The 19,497-nt window shown below is 36.1% G+C and overlaps 1 protein-coding gene across 30 annotated transcripts in view; it reads left to right on the top strand.

Annotated features, from left to right (window-relative positions):
- The window catches only part of GPHN (gephyrin), a 282,654-nt gene that overhangs the window by 184,360 nt on the left and 78,797 nt on the right, over nt 1-19,497 (top strand). For all 30 annotated transcript variants that reach the window (XM_017742125.1, XM_017742128.1, XM_017742124.1 and 27 more), the window contains one exon: nt 1,543-1,677. In XM_017742125.1, coding sequence (XP_017597614.1) covers nt 1,543-1,677 — 135 coding nt within the window. The remainder of the gene's footprint in view (nt 1-1,542; nt 1,678-19,497) is intronic.

The following is a 19,497-nucleotide window of genomic DNA, read 5'->3' as shown; positions in this document are numbered from 1 at the left end:
AGGAATGCTCAAAATGCCTGGATGCAGAGTGGGTAACAGCGTCTCCGTTTATTAAAAAAATCCTGTCTGGAAATGCCCAGCATTCATGATTTGGCTTGTCACTGGATCTTCCTTTCTTCCTTCCTTTTATTGTCTGCTACTGCCATCTTCCCCAGAAACAGGGGTTCTTCTGATGGTTCTCTCAGAACTTGAACATCAGGCTGAACTAAGAAATTCTTAATGAGGAGAAAGATCTTAAAATATGCATGTGTATATACATTCCTTCAAAGATCTCAATGTCTACATTTTCTGGTTAGTTGTGATAGAATTTTCCCAGGATTTTCCCTCCGTGAAGCCATGCTGGCTGCTTCAGATCACCTCCCTGCCCTCCATATTCCTTAGCAGAGCTTCTAGGAGGATCTGTTCCGTGATATTCCCAGGCACAGAGGTGAGACTGACAGGTCAGTAGTTCCCAGGGTCCTCCTTCCTACCCTTTTTTAAGATGGATGCAATGTTCCCTTCTTCCAGTCACCTGGGACTTCATCTCTCTGCCTTGACTTTTCCAATGCCATGGACAGTGGCTTAGCAACTACATTAGTCTATTCCCTCAGGACTCTGGGATGCATCTCATCAGGTCCCATAGACTTATGTACATCCAGGTTCCTCAGGTGGTCATGAACCTGATCGTCCCTTACAGAGGGGCTTAATCATCCCTCTGGCTTAAGGTCCATCCATTCAAGAAGTAAGAGAAGAGAGGTTGCCAGTGAAGACGGAGGCAAAAAGTTGTTGATTGCCTCAGCCTTTTCCTCATCCGTTGTTACCAGTTTGCCAGTTGTGCATCAGGAGGGATATGCTCTCCTAACTGGCACTCTAATATATAATGTGGGAAGTAAAAAAAAGACTGAGTTTTTATTTTTCTCCTCAGAATGTATTTTAAACCAAGTGTTGGCTTTGGATGGTGGTTTCTAATGCTTTTGCCTTTACTTGCTCCAGAGAGGCCTATAGCTTTTGCAGCACAAACCTTACACTGAGAATTTTTGTAGCTGAAATAGAGTCTTCATAAAGGAATGAAGAGTATTTACTCACTGCATGACATTTCTTGTGAGAAATTTTCTCACTGCATGACATTTCTTTAGAGGGGTTCAGTCAATTGCTAGCAAATAGTTTTCTTTTCAGAGTATTGTGCCGTAGTTAGTGAATGGAAAGTCTGCCTCCCTTCGTGCCATGGTAGAAATCATTGTTGGTCATTGTTGGGTTTGAAACAAAGGTTTAAAAGGAAACCATTATTTTCTTATTATTTCTTGTTGTAGTATCTTTGATTCATAGGTTTTTCAGGACAACTAGTATGTTCTATGCAACTTCAGTTAGAACGTGACCTTATATATTTGTTAGGTATTTGTTTCTGAAATTAGGAGACTATGCCATTAACCACTGCCAAGCACTGAGTATTAGGCAGTGTGCAAGCTGAGGAGTGGGGTATTCCTTGTTTTTGAGGTAAGGTTTTAAGGAAGTTTTACATACAGTATATTTTTTGCTATTAATTCCATCCCTCTTCTTTTTAAGATTCCAGATTCCATCATCTCTCGTGGTGTTCAGGTTCTCCCACGTGATACAGCCTCCCTCAGTACTACTCCTTCAGAATCTCCTCGTGCCCAAGCCACCTCTCGCCTCTCCACTGCATCCTGCCCAACACCAAAAGTAAGTACATTTATGCCTTGCAAGCTCCATGCTCAGCCTTGTAATCTATCAGATTAATGTATTGCCTCTGCTGAACAAGGTTGGTTCGCATGCAAGGCTTGTGTCATTCTATATAATAGATAAATGCAGGACAGTGTAGCTTGTCCCATGTGTACTGTTGCACAATTTGACATGTGGGTCCACCAACACCTTATGGTTACTGAAGTTTCATGTTATCTCTTGCAATATCAATCATGAATATGAAATTGTTAGCACCTTGAATGTATTTAATATCCTTTAGTATCCCCAGGAACATAGATAATCCTGCCACTGAGTAACAACATTAAGCAAGTAGTATTTTGTAAAAAAAAAGTATGTGCAAATTTCTAGCCTGGGCTGGGGCAGATCTGTGCCCCACTTTATTATTGTTCAGTTTAAGACTTTCAAACCAACTGGCTTTGCTCAAACTTAGATATTTGCTGCCTGACATTTGGAAACAAAAACCAGCCTAAATTCAATAGAAAGAAAGTTTTAATGCCAACCTTGTGGGATTATTATTCAGTTCTTAGTGATTAGACTATACTTTTTAATCATTGAGGTGAACTCTCTATGTTCTCTTTTTATCAAACTTAAAATAGCATACATCAAAAACTAAGCAAATTGACCAGTGGCAAGGCCTGTAATGTTTACCTTCAGCAGAATTCCTTTCAGCAGAAGAAAACTGTCTAAATTCACTTTGTGCATTCACATCACAAAGACCTTCTGTGGCACCAGATGCTGACATACTAATAAACCAGTAGCAGATGACAAATAATAACATTCTTCCTTATCTAACTCGTGATCCTTGAAGATTATTCTGCTCGCTAAAAGGATTGACAGCATCTGCTAGTTATTCTCTCCTACTGTCTCATTCTTTTCTGTGAGCAAAAAAGATGTATTGGCAACCACCCATAGAAATATTTTGGTTTAACCTATGGGATTGTTTTATGCAGTACTTACCTTCACTGTAATAGAATCAAAATTATTCTGATAGACAGTAAACTTGAGCTTCATTATATAGTCTACTTTTCTTAAGCTTGTTCAGTGAATTCTATCTGTAAGCATCTCCTTCACTTTTTTCCTAAAAAATTGTGTCTTGTCTGACAGCTTAAAAATAAAAACTCTGAGCTTTTTACATTAGAACGCTCAGAGCAGAAGAGCAAGACAAAACAGAGAAACTGCACTGAGCCTTATGCCTGTTGATAAAACAAAATTGGCCAAATAAAACCAAAGGTGACTAGTAACAGGCATAAATAAGAGACAGCTCTGCTGAAAAATAGCTCTAGATGAAGCCTGTATATTTTCAGGAAGTTGATCACAATGGGAAGGAGTAAAGCCTATCTGTTATGAAGCAGAATGCTGTCCTCTAGACTGTCTTGAAAGATTTAGAGATTACAGAAGGAATGTACAAGAAGTTTGAAACAGATTGAAAATCTGAAACTGTGTTTGGGAAATTAGTGGAGATGAGCTCATTTCATAATTAAATCATGATTTGGTATTTCATATTGAGACCTGCTTTTCATGTATTATTGCAAAATCTGGTTTTGTTCAAAATGTGTGAGACCACACCACTTTTATAACAGGAACTGCCATGCAACATCTAGCCAGATTAGATTTTCTGTGATGTATTTTACAGTGGTTTGTTACAAGCTGATATAGGGAAAAATAAAAAAAAAATCCAGCTGGAAAATAAACCTGACAGGTGATGGCATCTGTTCTGGTTACTTAGAAATTCAATTTTGCACATAAACTTCTTTACCACTGAGAGAGTTCTTGGTCCATTTTATGTATTACTTTTAAAAAAACAAAGAAACTACCCATTATCTTTTTGTTCGGTCCTTTACAGTATCCTCAAGTTCTCAAACATCATCTGAATTTATCAAGAAATATGGTTCATTCCGATTCTTCAAGATTATCAACATGTCTAAATATCTTCACTTATTCTGTTTTTCCTTCTGGATTCTGGCTTTCTAATAATGCAATATGAAATTAAGTTTACACTGCCCTCTTCCCCACACAGTAATGAGAATAAAGGTAAATTGAACTTCAGCATCCAGGTGATGTTCCAAGGTGGTTTTTTTTTGCTTCTTTAATCTACAAGTGTGTATCTTTTCAATACTCTCATTTGCTGGTCTAGGAACTCATTTCAGGGCTCCAAAACATGTATATATGACATGAAACAAAGATGAGGAAGTGTCAGGGGAAAGAAATTACTTCTTTGATTATACTAATTTTTGGAGTGGTGGTCTAGCCACAGAGCAAGTGGCACTATATTTCTTTGTCAACTGCATATTCCAGTTTATTTTGTTGTACCATTTTCTTGTTGTATTTTTTGTCCTAAGTGTACATGAACCCTTACATCTCTCTTACTGAATTTGCTGAATAACAGAAAGTTCTGTGTCTCAGAAAAAAAAAAAAAAATCAAGCTTCTGCAATGACGGGAGCACCTCTATTAAATGAATGTAAGTAGCAGGTTACTAATGCATGAGGATATTGGAGAAAAGGCATGGGAGAACACATTACTAATGCTCCTGATTGATCTGTTAGAAGATTTTACCTTTTCATAATCATATTTTGGAAAACCTAATGTTGTTTATGTATACAACCAGATCATGTAGACAAATACAACATTTAATTGTAAATTTGCTTTACTGTTTACAACTTACCATCCAAGTTTTCTGAAAGTCTCTGTTTCTAACAAAGAACTAAATGATAAATATTGAACCTGGATATTTTAATCAGTCTTCAAAAATGTAATTTCCTGGTAAAAGAAGTAATTCTATTTCTTTGGAGGTAAGAACTTTTTAAGACAAATTGCCGTTGGGACTACTCTGTATCAATGATTAGGTACATCCCCAAGACTAAGCAAACCAGCTTTTGTTAGCTTTTAATAAATCTCTGTAGAACACCTTTCTTGTTCTCTAAATTGTATTTGAGTTTCAAACAAAATCAACCACTGCACAAAGAACATTTAAACCATATTTATAATAGATGGATTCACATATAGAGGCAATCTAAGTTTTACTCAGAGGAAAACTGCACTAACAGTCCTCTCTTTTTCAACCATAAAGTTGATAGTGGTTGTGACATATTTCTATCTTGTTCAATATAGTTTTGATCGTTTAAAAGTTTTACTACTTTCTTGGTTGGATGAATTTGCTGAATATTCACATGACAGAAGTTTAGGATGACACAGTGTGGCTTGCAAGTTTTTCTTGTCATTTCCAGTAGCTGCTCAGATTCTAAGATCTTACTATGTTTTCGTCTGTGTTTGTGGTTGACATTTTCATGAAGTAAAGTTCTTTTCAGACACAAAAGCAGTAGGGGTACCTAGGGTAAAATACTTTTACAAATATGGAGAATTTTTTTATATTTGCATTAATGTTGACTCTTGGGATTTTTTTCAAGGTTACAGTATAAAATTTTTGATCTGTAACATCAGATAACTTAAAAGAATATATCCAGAGTATATGACTGAGTCATTATTTCAAACTTCCAATTTTGTTCCACTCTTAGGGGGATCATATTAGTATAAAAGAAAATTACAGTTTTCAAGTTGAAATTTCCGCTTCTCCCATACATAAATGATGTAAACCGTACTTAATCTTTGGCAATGTTGTGTGTCAAAGTCAAATGAAGCAGATTTAGAAGACCAAGGACAGGTTTTTAATTATTGCCAGGAATTCATTTCAGTGACAAGAGGTGTTCAAAGTATTTCACTTTGCAAGATCATCAGTCTCACTGATGTTCAGTTCTTTCACTTCAATATGCAAAGTTTCTTTCAGAGTTATCTTTGATCGTGAAGGATCCTAAGGAACTTGTTACAGTACTTTTAAGATGAGAGTGTGGGGTTTTTTCCATCTTGCTACTTCGTTCCCTTCACTCCTTATATTCTGCTTAAGAGAAAATCTCTCTCTGCTTCGCTTGCTACTTTTTTGTCCCTTCCCTAGCTATCCATTGTTTAGTTACACTGAACCAGACAAAACCCTCAGTGGTAAGTTAGATCCTTACGTATTTGTAGTTGCCATAGGTAACTTTTGATTCCTATGTAATGAAAGTTTATAGGCTCTATCTTACAGCTAAAATGAACAAGCAAGTCTACTTTTCAGAATTTTTTTCAAGTCCAGCAAAACGGTCATCTCACCTCTCCACTGCTCTATCCGTCCATACCTTCTTTGTAACACAGTACATTTAATTCTGCTAGTTGGTCACTTTCTGTTACTTTCTGTCTCCTATGAAGCACTATTGTCTTTATTATTCATAAGTAGACATTCTCTCTAAAGACCTAATATTCCCAATGCAGAAAGTGTGACACGTGTAATTTATGTAAATGTTCCAGTTGCAGAGAATTTCTGAAATGAAATAGCCTAGAAGAATACATTAAACTTTTTTTTAAAGAAAAAAATGCTGATGAAAGTTGTTTCTCTGACAAAAAAAAATCTTATTATTTCAGTAATTTCTCATGCTTACTGCTAACAAAAAATGATCTGTCATGAATGACCACTTTAATATTAAATGTGTACATTGATGTCCACACAGTCAAATGAATTACAAATTAATACTAAACCTAATTATGATTTATGTTTTCAGTCTAGTGTGTTTTCAATATAGAATTGCTATGTGAAGTAAGCACATTAGCAGATGGGAGCAGGTGGAGTTGGAAAGATGTTTTTGGTTTTTTGTCAATTACTGTTGTTACAAATTTTTCAGTAGAAATATTCAGTATTTATCAGTAAAAGATCAGGTTCCTTATCAGAAATTCTTAGTTAATAATAAGATGCTGCTCAAGTGCGTTTTGGTAAGCTGTAGTTTTATCCACAGTGTAGATATTTTGTGTTCAAGTGCATAATTTTTTTTCATATTGATTCTTACTGTTTCTTCTTAAGTTGGTCATCCAAGTGACATATGGCAAGTATGTGAATGTATTTTAAAGTTTGAATGCATATACTAAATTTCCAAGTGAAGTTTGTTTCCTTTTTATTTATTAAGTTTGTATAAGCTGAAGTTTATTCTACCTAGGAACTTGCTTGAGCAAGTAGCAAGTGCCTTGACATAGCTGTTTAGCCGTGATTAGGTTGAGGAGCATGGAAAAGTGGAAAAAATGTTTTTTAAATTGTTAGGAGGATCTACATACACCCCAAACGCTGCAAGGGTTTCTTGACTTCCAATGTTTTCATTATTATTTCTGGGTTTAATTTCTTCATAATTTTTTTCAATGCACATTCCAGGATTACAGAAGATTATATTTAGTAAAAAAAGATGCTAATAGAATGTATATTTGAGTAGAAAGTAGCTGTAATTGCCTTAAGACAAATCCTGCTTCCTAATGCACATCAATCTACTGTATCCTCCTGGGTTCTTCTCAATACACTGCAGCACTGGTTTTCAGATCAATTACTAATTAAGATGCCAGAATATTTTCATAAAGTCATTACCTTTTTCCCTCATTGTTTAAAGTGTATTGTCTTGGCAAAACATGTGGATAATTGAGCACTAGCAAGTTTTATTTTTAGTTTACATTTTGGTTACAAACCCTGGTAGTTGTTAGTTAACAACATGCTGCAGCTTCAAAAGTGAGACATTGTAACTAAGGGAGAAGCAGCTTGATATGCTTGGGATATTAAAAAAACTCTCAGATACATCATAGTTACTAAAATCCTTTCAAAAATAGAAGATACAGTTTGCAGGAAGGTCAAAGACTTCAAGGGTAGTCTTTTGGGCATTTTTTGTTGGTACCAAAATAAAGCCATCAACAAGTCTCTGGAGAAGAAGAAGAAAGACTGGGGTAAAGGGCAGGCTGGACACTGTATTTCAGTAGAAGTACTTATTTGTCTTAGCTTTCTTTATTGAATATATATGCTTCAAGTAGTACTTTATTTATTCATACCTGGAGTCAGTATTAAATAGCAGCACCAAAATATAGTTCTCTTCCCTTATTCATGCTAAAGAACTGTTTATAGCAGTAGTAAAGAAGGATGTTAAAGTAATTGGGAATTCAGAACATCCAGAACAATTCTTGCAGTCGTAGAATCAGCTACTTTTCAGACCCGTTACATATTGAATCATACAAAGAAGCTCTAATGTGCAAAATTTCTCTACATTTGTATGTCTTAATAACTAGTTGATATTTATTAAGCTATGGAATTTCATTTGTTTCCTGAATCCAATGAAAACTTTCAAACAGGTCAAAAAAAGTTTCTCAGTCTTTCCCTGGAAATACTTTTTTTTTTCAAATTGTAACCATTCTGCATGTGTATTCCTTCAGAAGGGAACAATCTTTCAATACATACATCCTGGCTCACACATGCATTCCATGAGTTCTAGTATGAGTTCTAGCATGCTAATGCTGCATCAGATTGTCAGTTCCTTCTTGAAATATTTTTTTCAATTAGCTTTGGAAGCACGAGTTTTCATTTCTTACTATGCTGTCTTCCAAGGCCGAGTGTTTTTTTCAAATTCTGGTAACTTCAATTTGTCATTTCTTTAAGATGGGGAAACAATGTGCATTCTTCTCACATTAGAAGCCTAACTGACATCTTTTCAGTTCCTATCCAAAACAAATCTCTGGTTTGAATTCTGATGTAACACAAGATGAGGGTTTGGGGGGTTGTTTAATGGTTTGGGGTTTTTTCATTGACGGCTGTGTAGTTACATCTGTCTTTCATCCAGTGTCTTCAATTAGACATTACTGTGAATGCACCTCTACAGAATTGTTTGCAAGCTACATTTTAAATGTATCTAGTTTTGGTTTTTTCAGTGATGCTTGTTGAGTTTGCTGGCACCTGATGATCCTTTTGATGTCTTGCTGAAGATGGCATCAGAGAAATATTGACTTCCCATCTCCATTCAGTCTTTTTCCTTGGGACTATTAGTTGCTATTACATATGTCAATTGACTAAATCCCGTTTCTTCATAAAAATGATTTCAAGAGTAAAACTGTGCATCTCATAGGCTGACTTTTCATATTGTCTTATGTTCTGTGTGTAGCAATTTGGTTTTCTTCTATTCCTCTTCTTTAGTGTCTTATAGTCCATTCATACATTAACCTGATTTAATCAACAGCTCAACTCTGAGCTTCTGTTCCTTCACTGACTGTTGAGCTAATAAATCATCCACATCACTTATTGTTGTGTTCTTTTCTGACTAAATAATGTTTTTAAAATGTACCTGTAAGGATTAACAGCAATCTTCTAGTTTCTTTCATATTAGAGTAAACAGTTAATGATGGTGTAGCAAAGTTCAGTGCCAGATGGTATAGGAGAGATAGGTGATGTTATTTTAAAACAAAAAGGATTTCATTCACCTTTTCATGTCTTTGTATTCACAAGCACAAAGATACATGCATTCGGTAGTCTGTCCAGCATCTATATGTGTGTGTCCAGCTGGAATGATCAGGATAGCTTGAAATGATGGAGAGGATGTGGAGCACAGCTATGACATTCTCCACTTCTCTAGCATCTTTCTTATGCCGGTATCCATTAAGTCAGTGTTGGATGCCACTGACTTAGAAGTAGCCTTTTATACTCCTTAGGACCTGACAGTAAAGGGGTATTTGTCACTCCATCTGCTTCCACCTCTTGAATATGTTAGATTTTCTTGCTGTACTGTGTTCTCCTTATGTAAACCTGCTATTTATCATTCCAATTTCATCTCTCAGCAGCTCAACTCTGTTTTGGTCTGTAAATCATCTTAAGTTGTCTGGTTTTACTCATTTGGTATCCCCAGAAGCTGCATGAAGTGCTGTGAACTAAATGAACTACTAATCCGCATGCCATCAACATTTTTCTTATGTTCCCTCCACTATGCTTTCTGGTGCTTCCCCATCCATACATGTCCTTTCTCTTCTCTGCCACTCTTAATATGTCTGTTAGATATTCAAGGAGGATTCTTATGCTGAAGTCTATATTAGCTTGCTATTGAAGCAAGCATGTCACAGTTTGATATTGTATCATGCATAGTTTTGCATCATCCTCATCATCATCATATGCATTTCATGTACATTTTGGCTGGGGCAGAGGTAGTATGGGGCTACACAGCACTACAACAAGCATCAAAAGCAGAAAGCAGCCACTAAGGAGCACTGGACTAACAAATACACAGTCAGGCAAGTGAGCCCCATGACAGTCACAGGAGCCTGCTGATTATTATCTGAACAGAAATAACAGCTATAAATTCAATCTAGCACACTTCAATCAAATCTGTCATTATCTCAAACACTTTGAGCCCCATGTGTGGTGCCAAAAAGACTGTTGTGGTTTAACCCCAGCTGGCAACCAAGCCCCCTGCAGTTGCTCACTTTCTCCCCCACCAGTGGAGTGGGAGAGAGAATCAGAAGAGTAAAAGTGAGAAAACTCGTGGGTTGAGGTAACGCCAGTTTAATAGGGAAAGCAAAAGCACACACAAGCAAAGCAACACAAGGAATTAATTCAATGCTTGCCATGGGCAGGCATGATATCATCAGCCAGCTCCAGGAGAGCAGGGCTCCATCACTCGTAACAGTTATATGGGAAGACAAACACCATCATTCCAAATGTCCCCACCTTCCTTCTCCCAGCCTTACAGCTGAGCACAACTCCATACGGTGTGGGATATCTCTCTGGCTGGGGTCAGTTGTTCCAACTGTGTCCCATCCCAAATTTTTGTGCATCCCCAGCCCATTTGCTGGTGAGGTGAGGAACAGAAAAGGCTTTGATAGTGTTGTAAGAACTGCACAGCAATACCAAAACCATCTCTATATTGTTGACAGTGTTTCCAGCATAAATCCGAAGTATAGCCCTGTAGCAGCTACTGTTGCACAACAGGCAACTGAAGGTAGTCTAACAGCAGCAGGCAGGTTATGTGTTCACAGGAGCCAAAACTGATATTTAGACTAAGAAAGCTCTTTCAAGGCATGCATGTTGCTGTGATTAATCTATCATCTGCAGTAAAAGTTTGCTGGTTCCATCACAGAAGTAACATCTATCTGACGCAAGATGTGAGAGAGAAACAAGAATCTGAAGCACAGACAATCATTTTCTCTTGATGTAAATATGCAATTCCCTTCAAGTGGTAGGTTCTTTAGCAAGTGTACTAATAGTCCCTGAAGTCCAGTTTCACCTTTAAAAAGGGTTTTAGGAAGTAGAGGAGTTGAAAGTATGTGGCACCTAGTGATTCTATGATCTTAACTCTTATTTTGAGCAATATCTCGTATTATTTAACATTATAGTGTGTGATACCATCAAAGATCAGCAAACTAAAAATAGATTTTCCCTTCTGCACAGCTGTCTCAAGCCTTGTTTTAGAATCTCACTATCTCATTGGTCAGTCTGCACTCTGTTGCCTTTTTCCTTTTGACTTAAATAGGCCAATCCTTTCTTGTATTCATTCCTCAGCCAGACAAACAAAGGGGATGCATAAAAATTTTTGGATTTCATTTTCATTAATTAAGTGAAGCTCCCTCATTTTTATGCTTTAAAAAAAAATTCATTCCAAAGTCTTTTCCTGCATCTGTTGTAGATTTCAACTTCCTTGCATGATCAAAACTGTATATTTTCTTATATGAGATTTTATCGGTCTTTTGTAGAATGGATTTATAATCTCAGTCTTTTTTCCAACTGGTAAGTCCTTGCCCCTGTATCAAAGAGCTTTGTTAGTTCAGAGTTTTGTGTCAAATTTCGCTCCATTTCTCTTACAGCACTCTTAATTGTTATTGAATACCTGCTGATAAGATTACTTTAATATTCTGTAATGATGATGCTTCTCATATTTATCTGAGAGCACTCAAAATCATTATTGAACATACTAGATAGGGTCAGTTTCTACATCACTCAGTTGCAAAATTCTCTTTCACCTCTTCTGCTTTCAGCAAATAAAATTACCTTCCAATTAGCAATTTTCTTGCCCTCCCAACAATTCTGCTTTTACTTCTATATGTTCCTGTCCTACATTTTGTGTTTATAGGAGCAGCTGCCTCATCAAATGTAATTATATTAATCCTCATTGATCACTATGCCTTTGTTCCTGTATCATGTATTACCATCCCCAATCAAAATTCACTAAAGGTATTATTTTTCATTACCCAGTTTACCACTGATGTCTTCCCAGCCTCAAATGATGGTATTTCTGCTTTCTCTTTTCCTATTTCTATGTTTAAGGAGACTTTTACTCCTTGTTTTGAATTCATTTAACTCCATTTTGTAATTAATAGTTTCTAGCTTAGACAAAATAGTATCTTTTATTTTCATATCTGCAAGGCTCTCTATCAAGACCTAGTAGCCTTCTTGGCATGTTTTTTATTCTTCACTCAAAAAAACAGAGCCAAAGTATTTCAATAATGTTTTTTGACTGTCAGAGTGGTACTTTAGCAAAAGGCTGATAAAAAGTGGTCATTTGTCTCCTTTGGTGCATAAAATTTTGTCTGTTGATACAGAAAAGTATATTTTTCAAAATAAGTCTTGTTTTAATTGAGTACCTCTTCACTTTCGATCTCTTGCATCCATATGAAAAACACTTCTCCTTTGAGAGCAAATCCATCTTCGTGTAGTCAAGAAATCAGGCAATTTCATTGTAGTGTAAAACTGCAAAATTGTTCTTGATCTGGTTTTATAACAAAGGCATTTAGCCAAAAAGTTAGTTGTTTCTCTGAAAAACAGATTGAGCCCATTGTAAGGCTCCTGTAGACCATTTGACCATTTACTCTAGAATATGTGTGTGCCATCATTTTGCATAGCACCTATAGGGTGCCTTCTACAAGGCACAGGAGACATAAACCTTATCTCAATTTTGGGAAATTTTTTTGTAATGACTCCTTCATATCAAGGTCTTGTTTCTGGTATCCTTTTTACCCAAGCAGATAAGCTTTCTCTTTTACAAAAGGTAGTTCTCAGAATCATGTTATCGTTGCATCTGCAACAATGCATTAAATGTGAATATAGTCTTTTTTTTTTTTTTCAAGAGAGAAAATACAAGGCATTTTCTTTTAGGACTTGGCCTGAACAATTGCTAGTAGAAATTGAGGATTTCTTTCGTCAAGGAGATTCTTACATCATCTTGATTATCCAAGTTTTTGAACTGTAGCTATATTTAACAAGTATTTCCCCAGAAGGTTTTGAGAAAAATGTACAAGATACTTTTTCTTTAGCATTCTTCTGCCAAGTTCCCATGCCTTATTTCTTGTCTGTAAAAGGAGGACTTGGTTATGTGGCCTAATGTCCTCACTTCTACCTATTAGAAGTGTGTAATCCTCATTCTGTGCCTCTCTATTACTCAGATGGTTGTTTTAAAAAAAAAAAAAATATGCACATGTTTACAGCCTACTGTGCACTGTGCCACCATACCACAGGAAGATTCATGCACTGTGTCAATGCTACTGTACTTCTTTGGTGTGCTCCTACTCTATCTGTTCTAAGTGCACTAAAGGACACTTTAGAGTACTTGAAATGAACACTAATCATTAAGCAGTTAGATGAAGTCAATTTATCTGGAAAGGTTCAAACATTATTGTAATCCCTAACATACCAAATCCATTCCATTAAATAGTCCTGTTAAATAGTATCAATCACTAAACATCAAAGTATCAACAAACGGTGCTAGGAAATGAGGGAAAAAGATGTGATGGAAAAGGTAATGGGTTTTAGAATCAAAAGACCATTTGTCACAATCGCTTTTCCAGACTTCTCATTCTAAATTTTTTAATACAGTTCATCTTGTTAAATTCAACTTTGCTTACCCCTCTAATTACTTCCTTTCTCACATGGATGTTAGAAGCACTTTATTTTGTAAATAAAACTATGCGAGGCTTAGGTCACTGCTTATCCAATTCTGTATTCTGGATCTGCAAGGAGTATTCAGTATGTGCCAAGTGCATTGCCTGTGTTTCAGAAATTTTTTATTTAGTTGTGCCTTTTTTGTTTAGTAAAATATTAATCAAAGATCGTTCTCCTTCTTTTAATTTTCTACAGCGGGAAAAAGGAGAAGGCACTATAGTGCTCCAGGGAATTGTCCCATTTTTAACATCAGCAATCATTTTAACTTGTTCTGTTTGCTCCTTGAAGAGACTGTGTAAGAAAATAGTATTTAATTTTTTTCTACACTTCTGTCTTTGTAAAATTAATAAGCTGTAGCAGTACAAATTACGACAAAATTCTGATGATGTGTTAAAATCCAAGTTCAAAATTGTGTGACCATGAAGATACTGTTCCATTCACAGATGCCTCAAGATTAGGTGTTAGAATATGTTGTGATGATTATTAGTAATGGCAATAATGCAGATGCATCACCATTTTTATTGCACTCAAAATTTGGCTTTAATATCTGAAATTAATTGCCCCTATTTTACTCACCAATTTAGTTTCATTTTAAAAGGCAAAATATATATTATCTCTTTATAAAGGGTATTTATGAATAGGGTAGAATTTGATTTCTTCAATTAGTTTTCAACAGTATGTTTACTTGTTTGAAAGGAAAGGAAAGGAAGTGGTTATTTCTATTTCTGATCACTTTCACGCCATCATTGCCTGGGTTTGGACATGAATTTCTGTAGGTATTTATTGATATTTACACTTACTGAAATCTACATACGTTTCAGTATGTTGCTTTTTATTTAAACTACCAATACTAGAAAAAGTCCATGAAAATCTGTATGGAAAAAGTCCATGAGAAAATAGGGATCCTTAAGGTGAGATATTCAAAGCACTTATGCTTGGAACATATTTCTCTCCAATGGCTGTGTTGGAAACAGGGCTTCCCACTTGATTACCTTACAGTAGTTTTATGGAAATTGTTCTGTAAGAAACAGCAATGGGTTTGGCAAGATTTCAAACCAGCTGCTGGCTTTTTTCAAATTTGCACCATTCATTGCAGTTTATTTCTTAAGACTGCTTTTTTTCTTCTGTGTGTAGTTTTTCAAAATGTGAGGAGCGCCTTTGAGCAAGGAGTTCTTGTGTTTGCATGGCAGTTCTTTGCAACACAGGGTTTGCTTTATGAAGTTTGTAGACAGCTTGTTGGACAATGGTTTCACTCAACAGCACTGTCCGTATGGACAAAGATTGACCTTGGCCATTTACCAGGTTATTGTTAGTACTTGGCCATTTAAAGGTCATATTGTTTTAAGCTTCTGCAAAGTGACCTGAATACCAGGTCTTTCCACCTTAACTTAATCTTCTGATGTTGTCCTCTCACTGCTTTAATTGTTTCCTGTGGCATTAGTGGATACATCCTTTTCCAATATCCTTACCCACCCTTCCACTCCTCTTTCATAGTTGAACTCCTCAGGATGTATAAATGTGAGGAAATACATGTGACAAGATGTGTTTACACAGATTTTCCAAACACAGCCCTGTCTAGTCAAATGGATAAAATACAGGCTGTTACAGACATTTGAGAAGAAACCTTAGAGGCACTTGTCCTCTTCCCTTTAAAATCCCACTGCCCCATCTGTTTTCAGAAAGATGAGATCTTCCTTGTTACACTGAACCCCAATGCAAACATTTCTCCCTTAATTTTGGTGCTAGAAGTGATCAAAGAGAGCAGATATTTGCTTTATAACCCTACCAGAGAGCTGGTTTGCTTTATAATCTACCTGTCCTGCCATCAGATCACCTCTAAGTGATTTCATTGGTGCAACAGTTTTCTCCATGACCACAAGGGTATCTTTGATAGGAGCTAGCTTAGTGTCTAAAAATGTTTAAAGGACAGTGTCCTCCACTATATGCACTGTAACCCTATATCTGCTGCGGCTTTTAAAACTTAAGTTCAGCTTGGTACAGCAAGGCAAAATAGCGCATTCAGAAGTGAATTGTCAGTTTGGGAAAGGTATATAAAAAGAACACAAAACTTCACCACCCAGGACTAGGATGTTTTTATTTTTTCCTTAAATATGACCTTTCCTGCTTGCCAAGACAGGTTCCTGATATATGGGACTCTACCAGGAGCATGAGGTGCAAATTCTGCTTTCCTTTGTGGGGAAGGCCAGAGAATCACTGAGGCTGCAGGCAGAGGTGAGGAGCGAAATGTGCTGGCAGACAGTGAAAAAATGTTCAAATGGGTCTGAAATGAAAGTATTGATTGAAAATATTGATTGAAAGTATTGAATTGAGAAGAAATTGGATGTAAAGGTTGAGTGGTAAAGGTCTGATATAGACCAAAGCAATATTTGTGCCTCTTGAGTGATGAGGCTGCAGGACTTAGAGTGTTTGAAGAAGAGTAGGGAGTAGCTCGGATGCAGGACGTAGCAATAGCATTATGAGAAAAGGAAGGGCTGTGGTCAGGAGGAAGTGGCAGAAAGGCAGCGTTGAGCAGGTAGAAGGGTTTGCAAACCTTCAGCTGTGTGACAGGAGAGTTGTCCAGCTGTTCACTGCATATGACAGTAAGGACCCAGCTCTTGTATGCCCACATATCTAGTTTAAATGAGATTTAGGACATTAAGTCACTACAAATAGAGGCATACTATGTAGTATTTGTAATTATTGTAGTCTGTCTTGCCCTGGCTGTGCATTTTATCTACCAACTTTTAGATTTGATTTCTGAACATTAAATTTCACTGAAGTCAATAGATGTTTTCAAAGAACTGGGCTGACACATGTTGGTATAAAATAACCAGTGTACAAAGTCTCTTGTGTAAGGACATGGTTATATTATCTTTGCCAATATGTGTATTAACAGAGCATTTGATCCTGTGATGATACTAGCTTGAAAATAGTAAGAAAATTGCAGTACTTTTTACCACTGCTTGTTCCACCTGCACTGTGTTTATTCCCCCATTTGCACATGGAACAGTGTGAGTACTAGTGCCCATTTGAAAAAAAAAATAACTGTGGGTAGTGTGACCAAAATTTGAGATGGTGTGATAGTGATGTTTTATTGGCATTCATTAGCCTTCATGTACATTACGCTTTTATAGGTTTAACATTATTGAGAAGTGCAGCAACCTTAATAAAACTTCTATGCCATACTGTGGTATAATGCACAGGCATGAATATGTTTATTGGTTGAGAATGTATGTCATTGTTATAGGAGCCTGTATTCCCTTTGTTTGAAATATTCCCCATTTATTCAGGAAGCATCTTCTAATTGGTGTTTGTCTGGCATAAAACAACAGAAGTAAAAATACTTTCAAATGCAAATCTATTTTTTATGCATGGAGGTAAAAGTTATACATAATGCATTTTTTAACTTAAATTGATTTGCTGCTATATTAAAAATATGTAAAGCTCTTTGTTAGCAGTAGAAACTGCTCACTTGATGTAGAACATTGTTCTTATCAGAGAAGAGAATTTAAGTTGGAGTTTGGATTTCTGTATCAGAATTTTCTCCTCTTGATTAGGCAAGTAAGGGTTGTAAAAAATGCCACCTAGGCCAGAATTGTATTATATAATATTTGGAAGTTGACAGTCACTGTCCCCACCATCAAAGTTGTTCACAAGTAGTATGTAATTACTTCACTAAGTAAAATTACTTCTTGCCAGCCATCGAATATTTACAGTTTATTCCTTTTTTTTTAATTGGATGTCACTACCCTTCACTTATCTCCAGTTTGTTGTATACCTTGAACTTGATTAACATTCTTAAGGGTCAGAAAATGCATTTTCCATCTTCATAAGTTTAAATCTCCTTTGGATTCAGCTCCCTTACGTGATCTGGCCAATACATGATATTTTTTGTTCCTGGCTGACTGATGTGAAATCATTGCCAGTTGGGTTATACTTTGGAGATATGTTTCTCTGTTAATATGAATTGTGTGAGAAATTGTGTGAGAGATTTCAATAATATTTATTTGGAACACAGTGGTATAATTATATGTAAAGTATAGCTTTTGTAGTTTCTCTTCATCAACTTGACCTCCTCCTCTAGCTGAATGCACTTTATCAACTCAAGAAATCTCCAAGCTTTTAATACAGATTCCTGATGGCTTCTAAATATCCCTGTTCTCTATATGTTGTATTCTTTCAAAGCATACAACATATAAAGAATTACATATAGGTCATGTGGGGGCTGTTCAAATACATGCTGATTCATATTTAGTTTATCTTCTGGTATGTTTTTAATGTTTTTATCTTCTTAATGCATTTATCTTTAGGATCATTTTAATGCTTTTTTATACATCCGCCTACCTTTTCACTGAGTCACAAAACACCTCTTTATGCTGGGCTGGAGCTTATCCCCTTGTTTTTCTTCTGTATTTTGCATTGGTTAGTGGAATGGCCCTTGGGGAAAAAAAAAAAACAAAAGCAGATTCGGGGTATGTTGTGGAATTCTGCTGAAGGAAGTAGTGAACCAAAGTAGGAGCATCACATGTGCAGTTTTGCTTTAGATTTCCAAAACTGATCATTCCTTTCTCAGCATGGTGCCCTGCACTTTGAGATAAAACAGTAACTGGAAGGAAGTAATGGCAGGTAAAACTGAAAAAACAGAGGAGGTCTTATTTTCTCATAGCACGTAGAAACTAGTGAGTGTCACTATTTCACATCCAAAAACTTCTTTAAAAATGAACAACTTCATAAATATTTATTAACCACATGTGTAGTCACATTGACAAATATGATGCAAGGAAGTTTTATTATTTAGGATTCAGTAGAGGATATTCACACCATTGCACTGCACATTCCCTAAGGCAACTAGGTAAGAAGCACAAGGGAACTTCCAGCTAAATGCAGTAAGAAGCCATGGCTGGAAACTGACAGGGACTATTTTTGTGGAAGGAAATAGAAAATGCTTGTCAGCACAGTTGCCAGGGATATGTGGTATAACATACCTGCCAAAACATCTCTTTGCAAACCCAGTGATGTTCCACAAGTAATATTAATAGTTTTCTTTATTCACCATTCATTGTTGATCTCTGCAGTAGTAATGAAGTGGGAGAACAGCTATGTTTTTCTTACGAAAAATATAATCTGAACTTGATTTGGATGCTGTGTTGTATAATCTCTTACTTTTGATTATCATAATTCCAACATTGCATGCCCAGGTCATCAAATAAGGTACCTGACACCTTTTTAAACTACTGCTGTAAAAAATTTCCATAGTGAGTTTTGCATTTATTCAATTTCAGTATTAAGTAATTTAATCATATCAAAAAGGTGTTCTCATTATGAACCATTCATGTGTTGCCCAGGATTTTGGAAAAAAGTCTGACAGAGGTTTAGCTTTTTGGTGAATGTGGATGGGAGAACACTTTTCTGAAAGACTTAGGTCCTGCAAAATTCCAATTTCTTTGTCAGAGTGTGAGCAGGGAAAATTTAGTGTAGCACAAATAGAGTATATTATCAGAAAGGGGAAGGACTCTAACATAAATAGTGTTAAATGTTTGAGGCTATTTCTCCTGTTGTGGAACTCTTTCTTGAAATAAATCCAGCAAAAGGTAGAGTCTCAGATTAGCTAATTGTTCAGAGATGTTCTTTCTTTATGACAAGTATAACTGATAGATTAGATATATTAGCTATGTATTAAAGGTTAGATCTTCTAAATTCCTTTTTCTGGAGTAAAATTAAGGAGGAAGAATTACAGGTTCATTTCTCATGTGCTCTATTAAGTAGAAGGTAGCGGAATAACACTGAAACCATATGTGAGACTTCTGCTTAGAAAACATTTTCTGTTCACCCATCTTCTAACAAATCCATTAACCATATTTGAGCATTCCTCTTTGCTCACTGGTTCTGGTTCCTAAGTTTTCTTTGACTGGCTTCCTATCTCATTCTACTCCAACTGTAACTCCACCTTGTTCTTCAGATATCAAGACAGGGATACCTGTAGCTGATTTTTAGCTATTAACTCCTGCTGTTATTCCATTGTGAATAAGAAAGGGGTGTAAATACAAGGCATTTATAA

The sequence above is a fragment of the Corvus brachyrhynchos genome, unplaced genomic scaffold (genome assembly GCF_000691975.1).
Source record: "Corvus brachyrhynchos isolate BGI_N302 unplaced genomic scaffold, ASM69197v1 scaffold115, whole genome shotgun sequence".
Taxonomy (NCBI): Eukaryota; Metazoa; Chordata; class Aves; order Passeriformes; family Corvidae; genus Corvus; species Corvus brachyrhynchos.
Note: the sequence above shows the minus strand (reverse complement) of the source record. Positions and strands in the feature narration are given on the sequence as shown.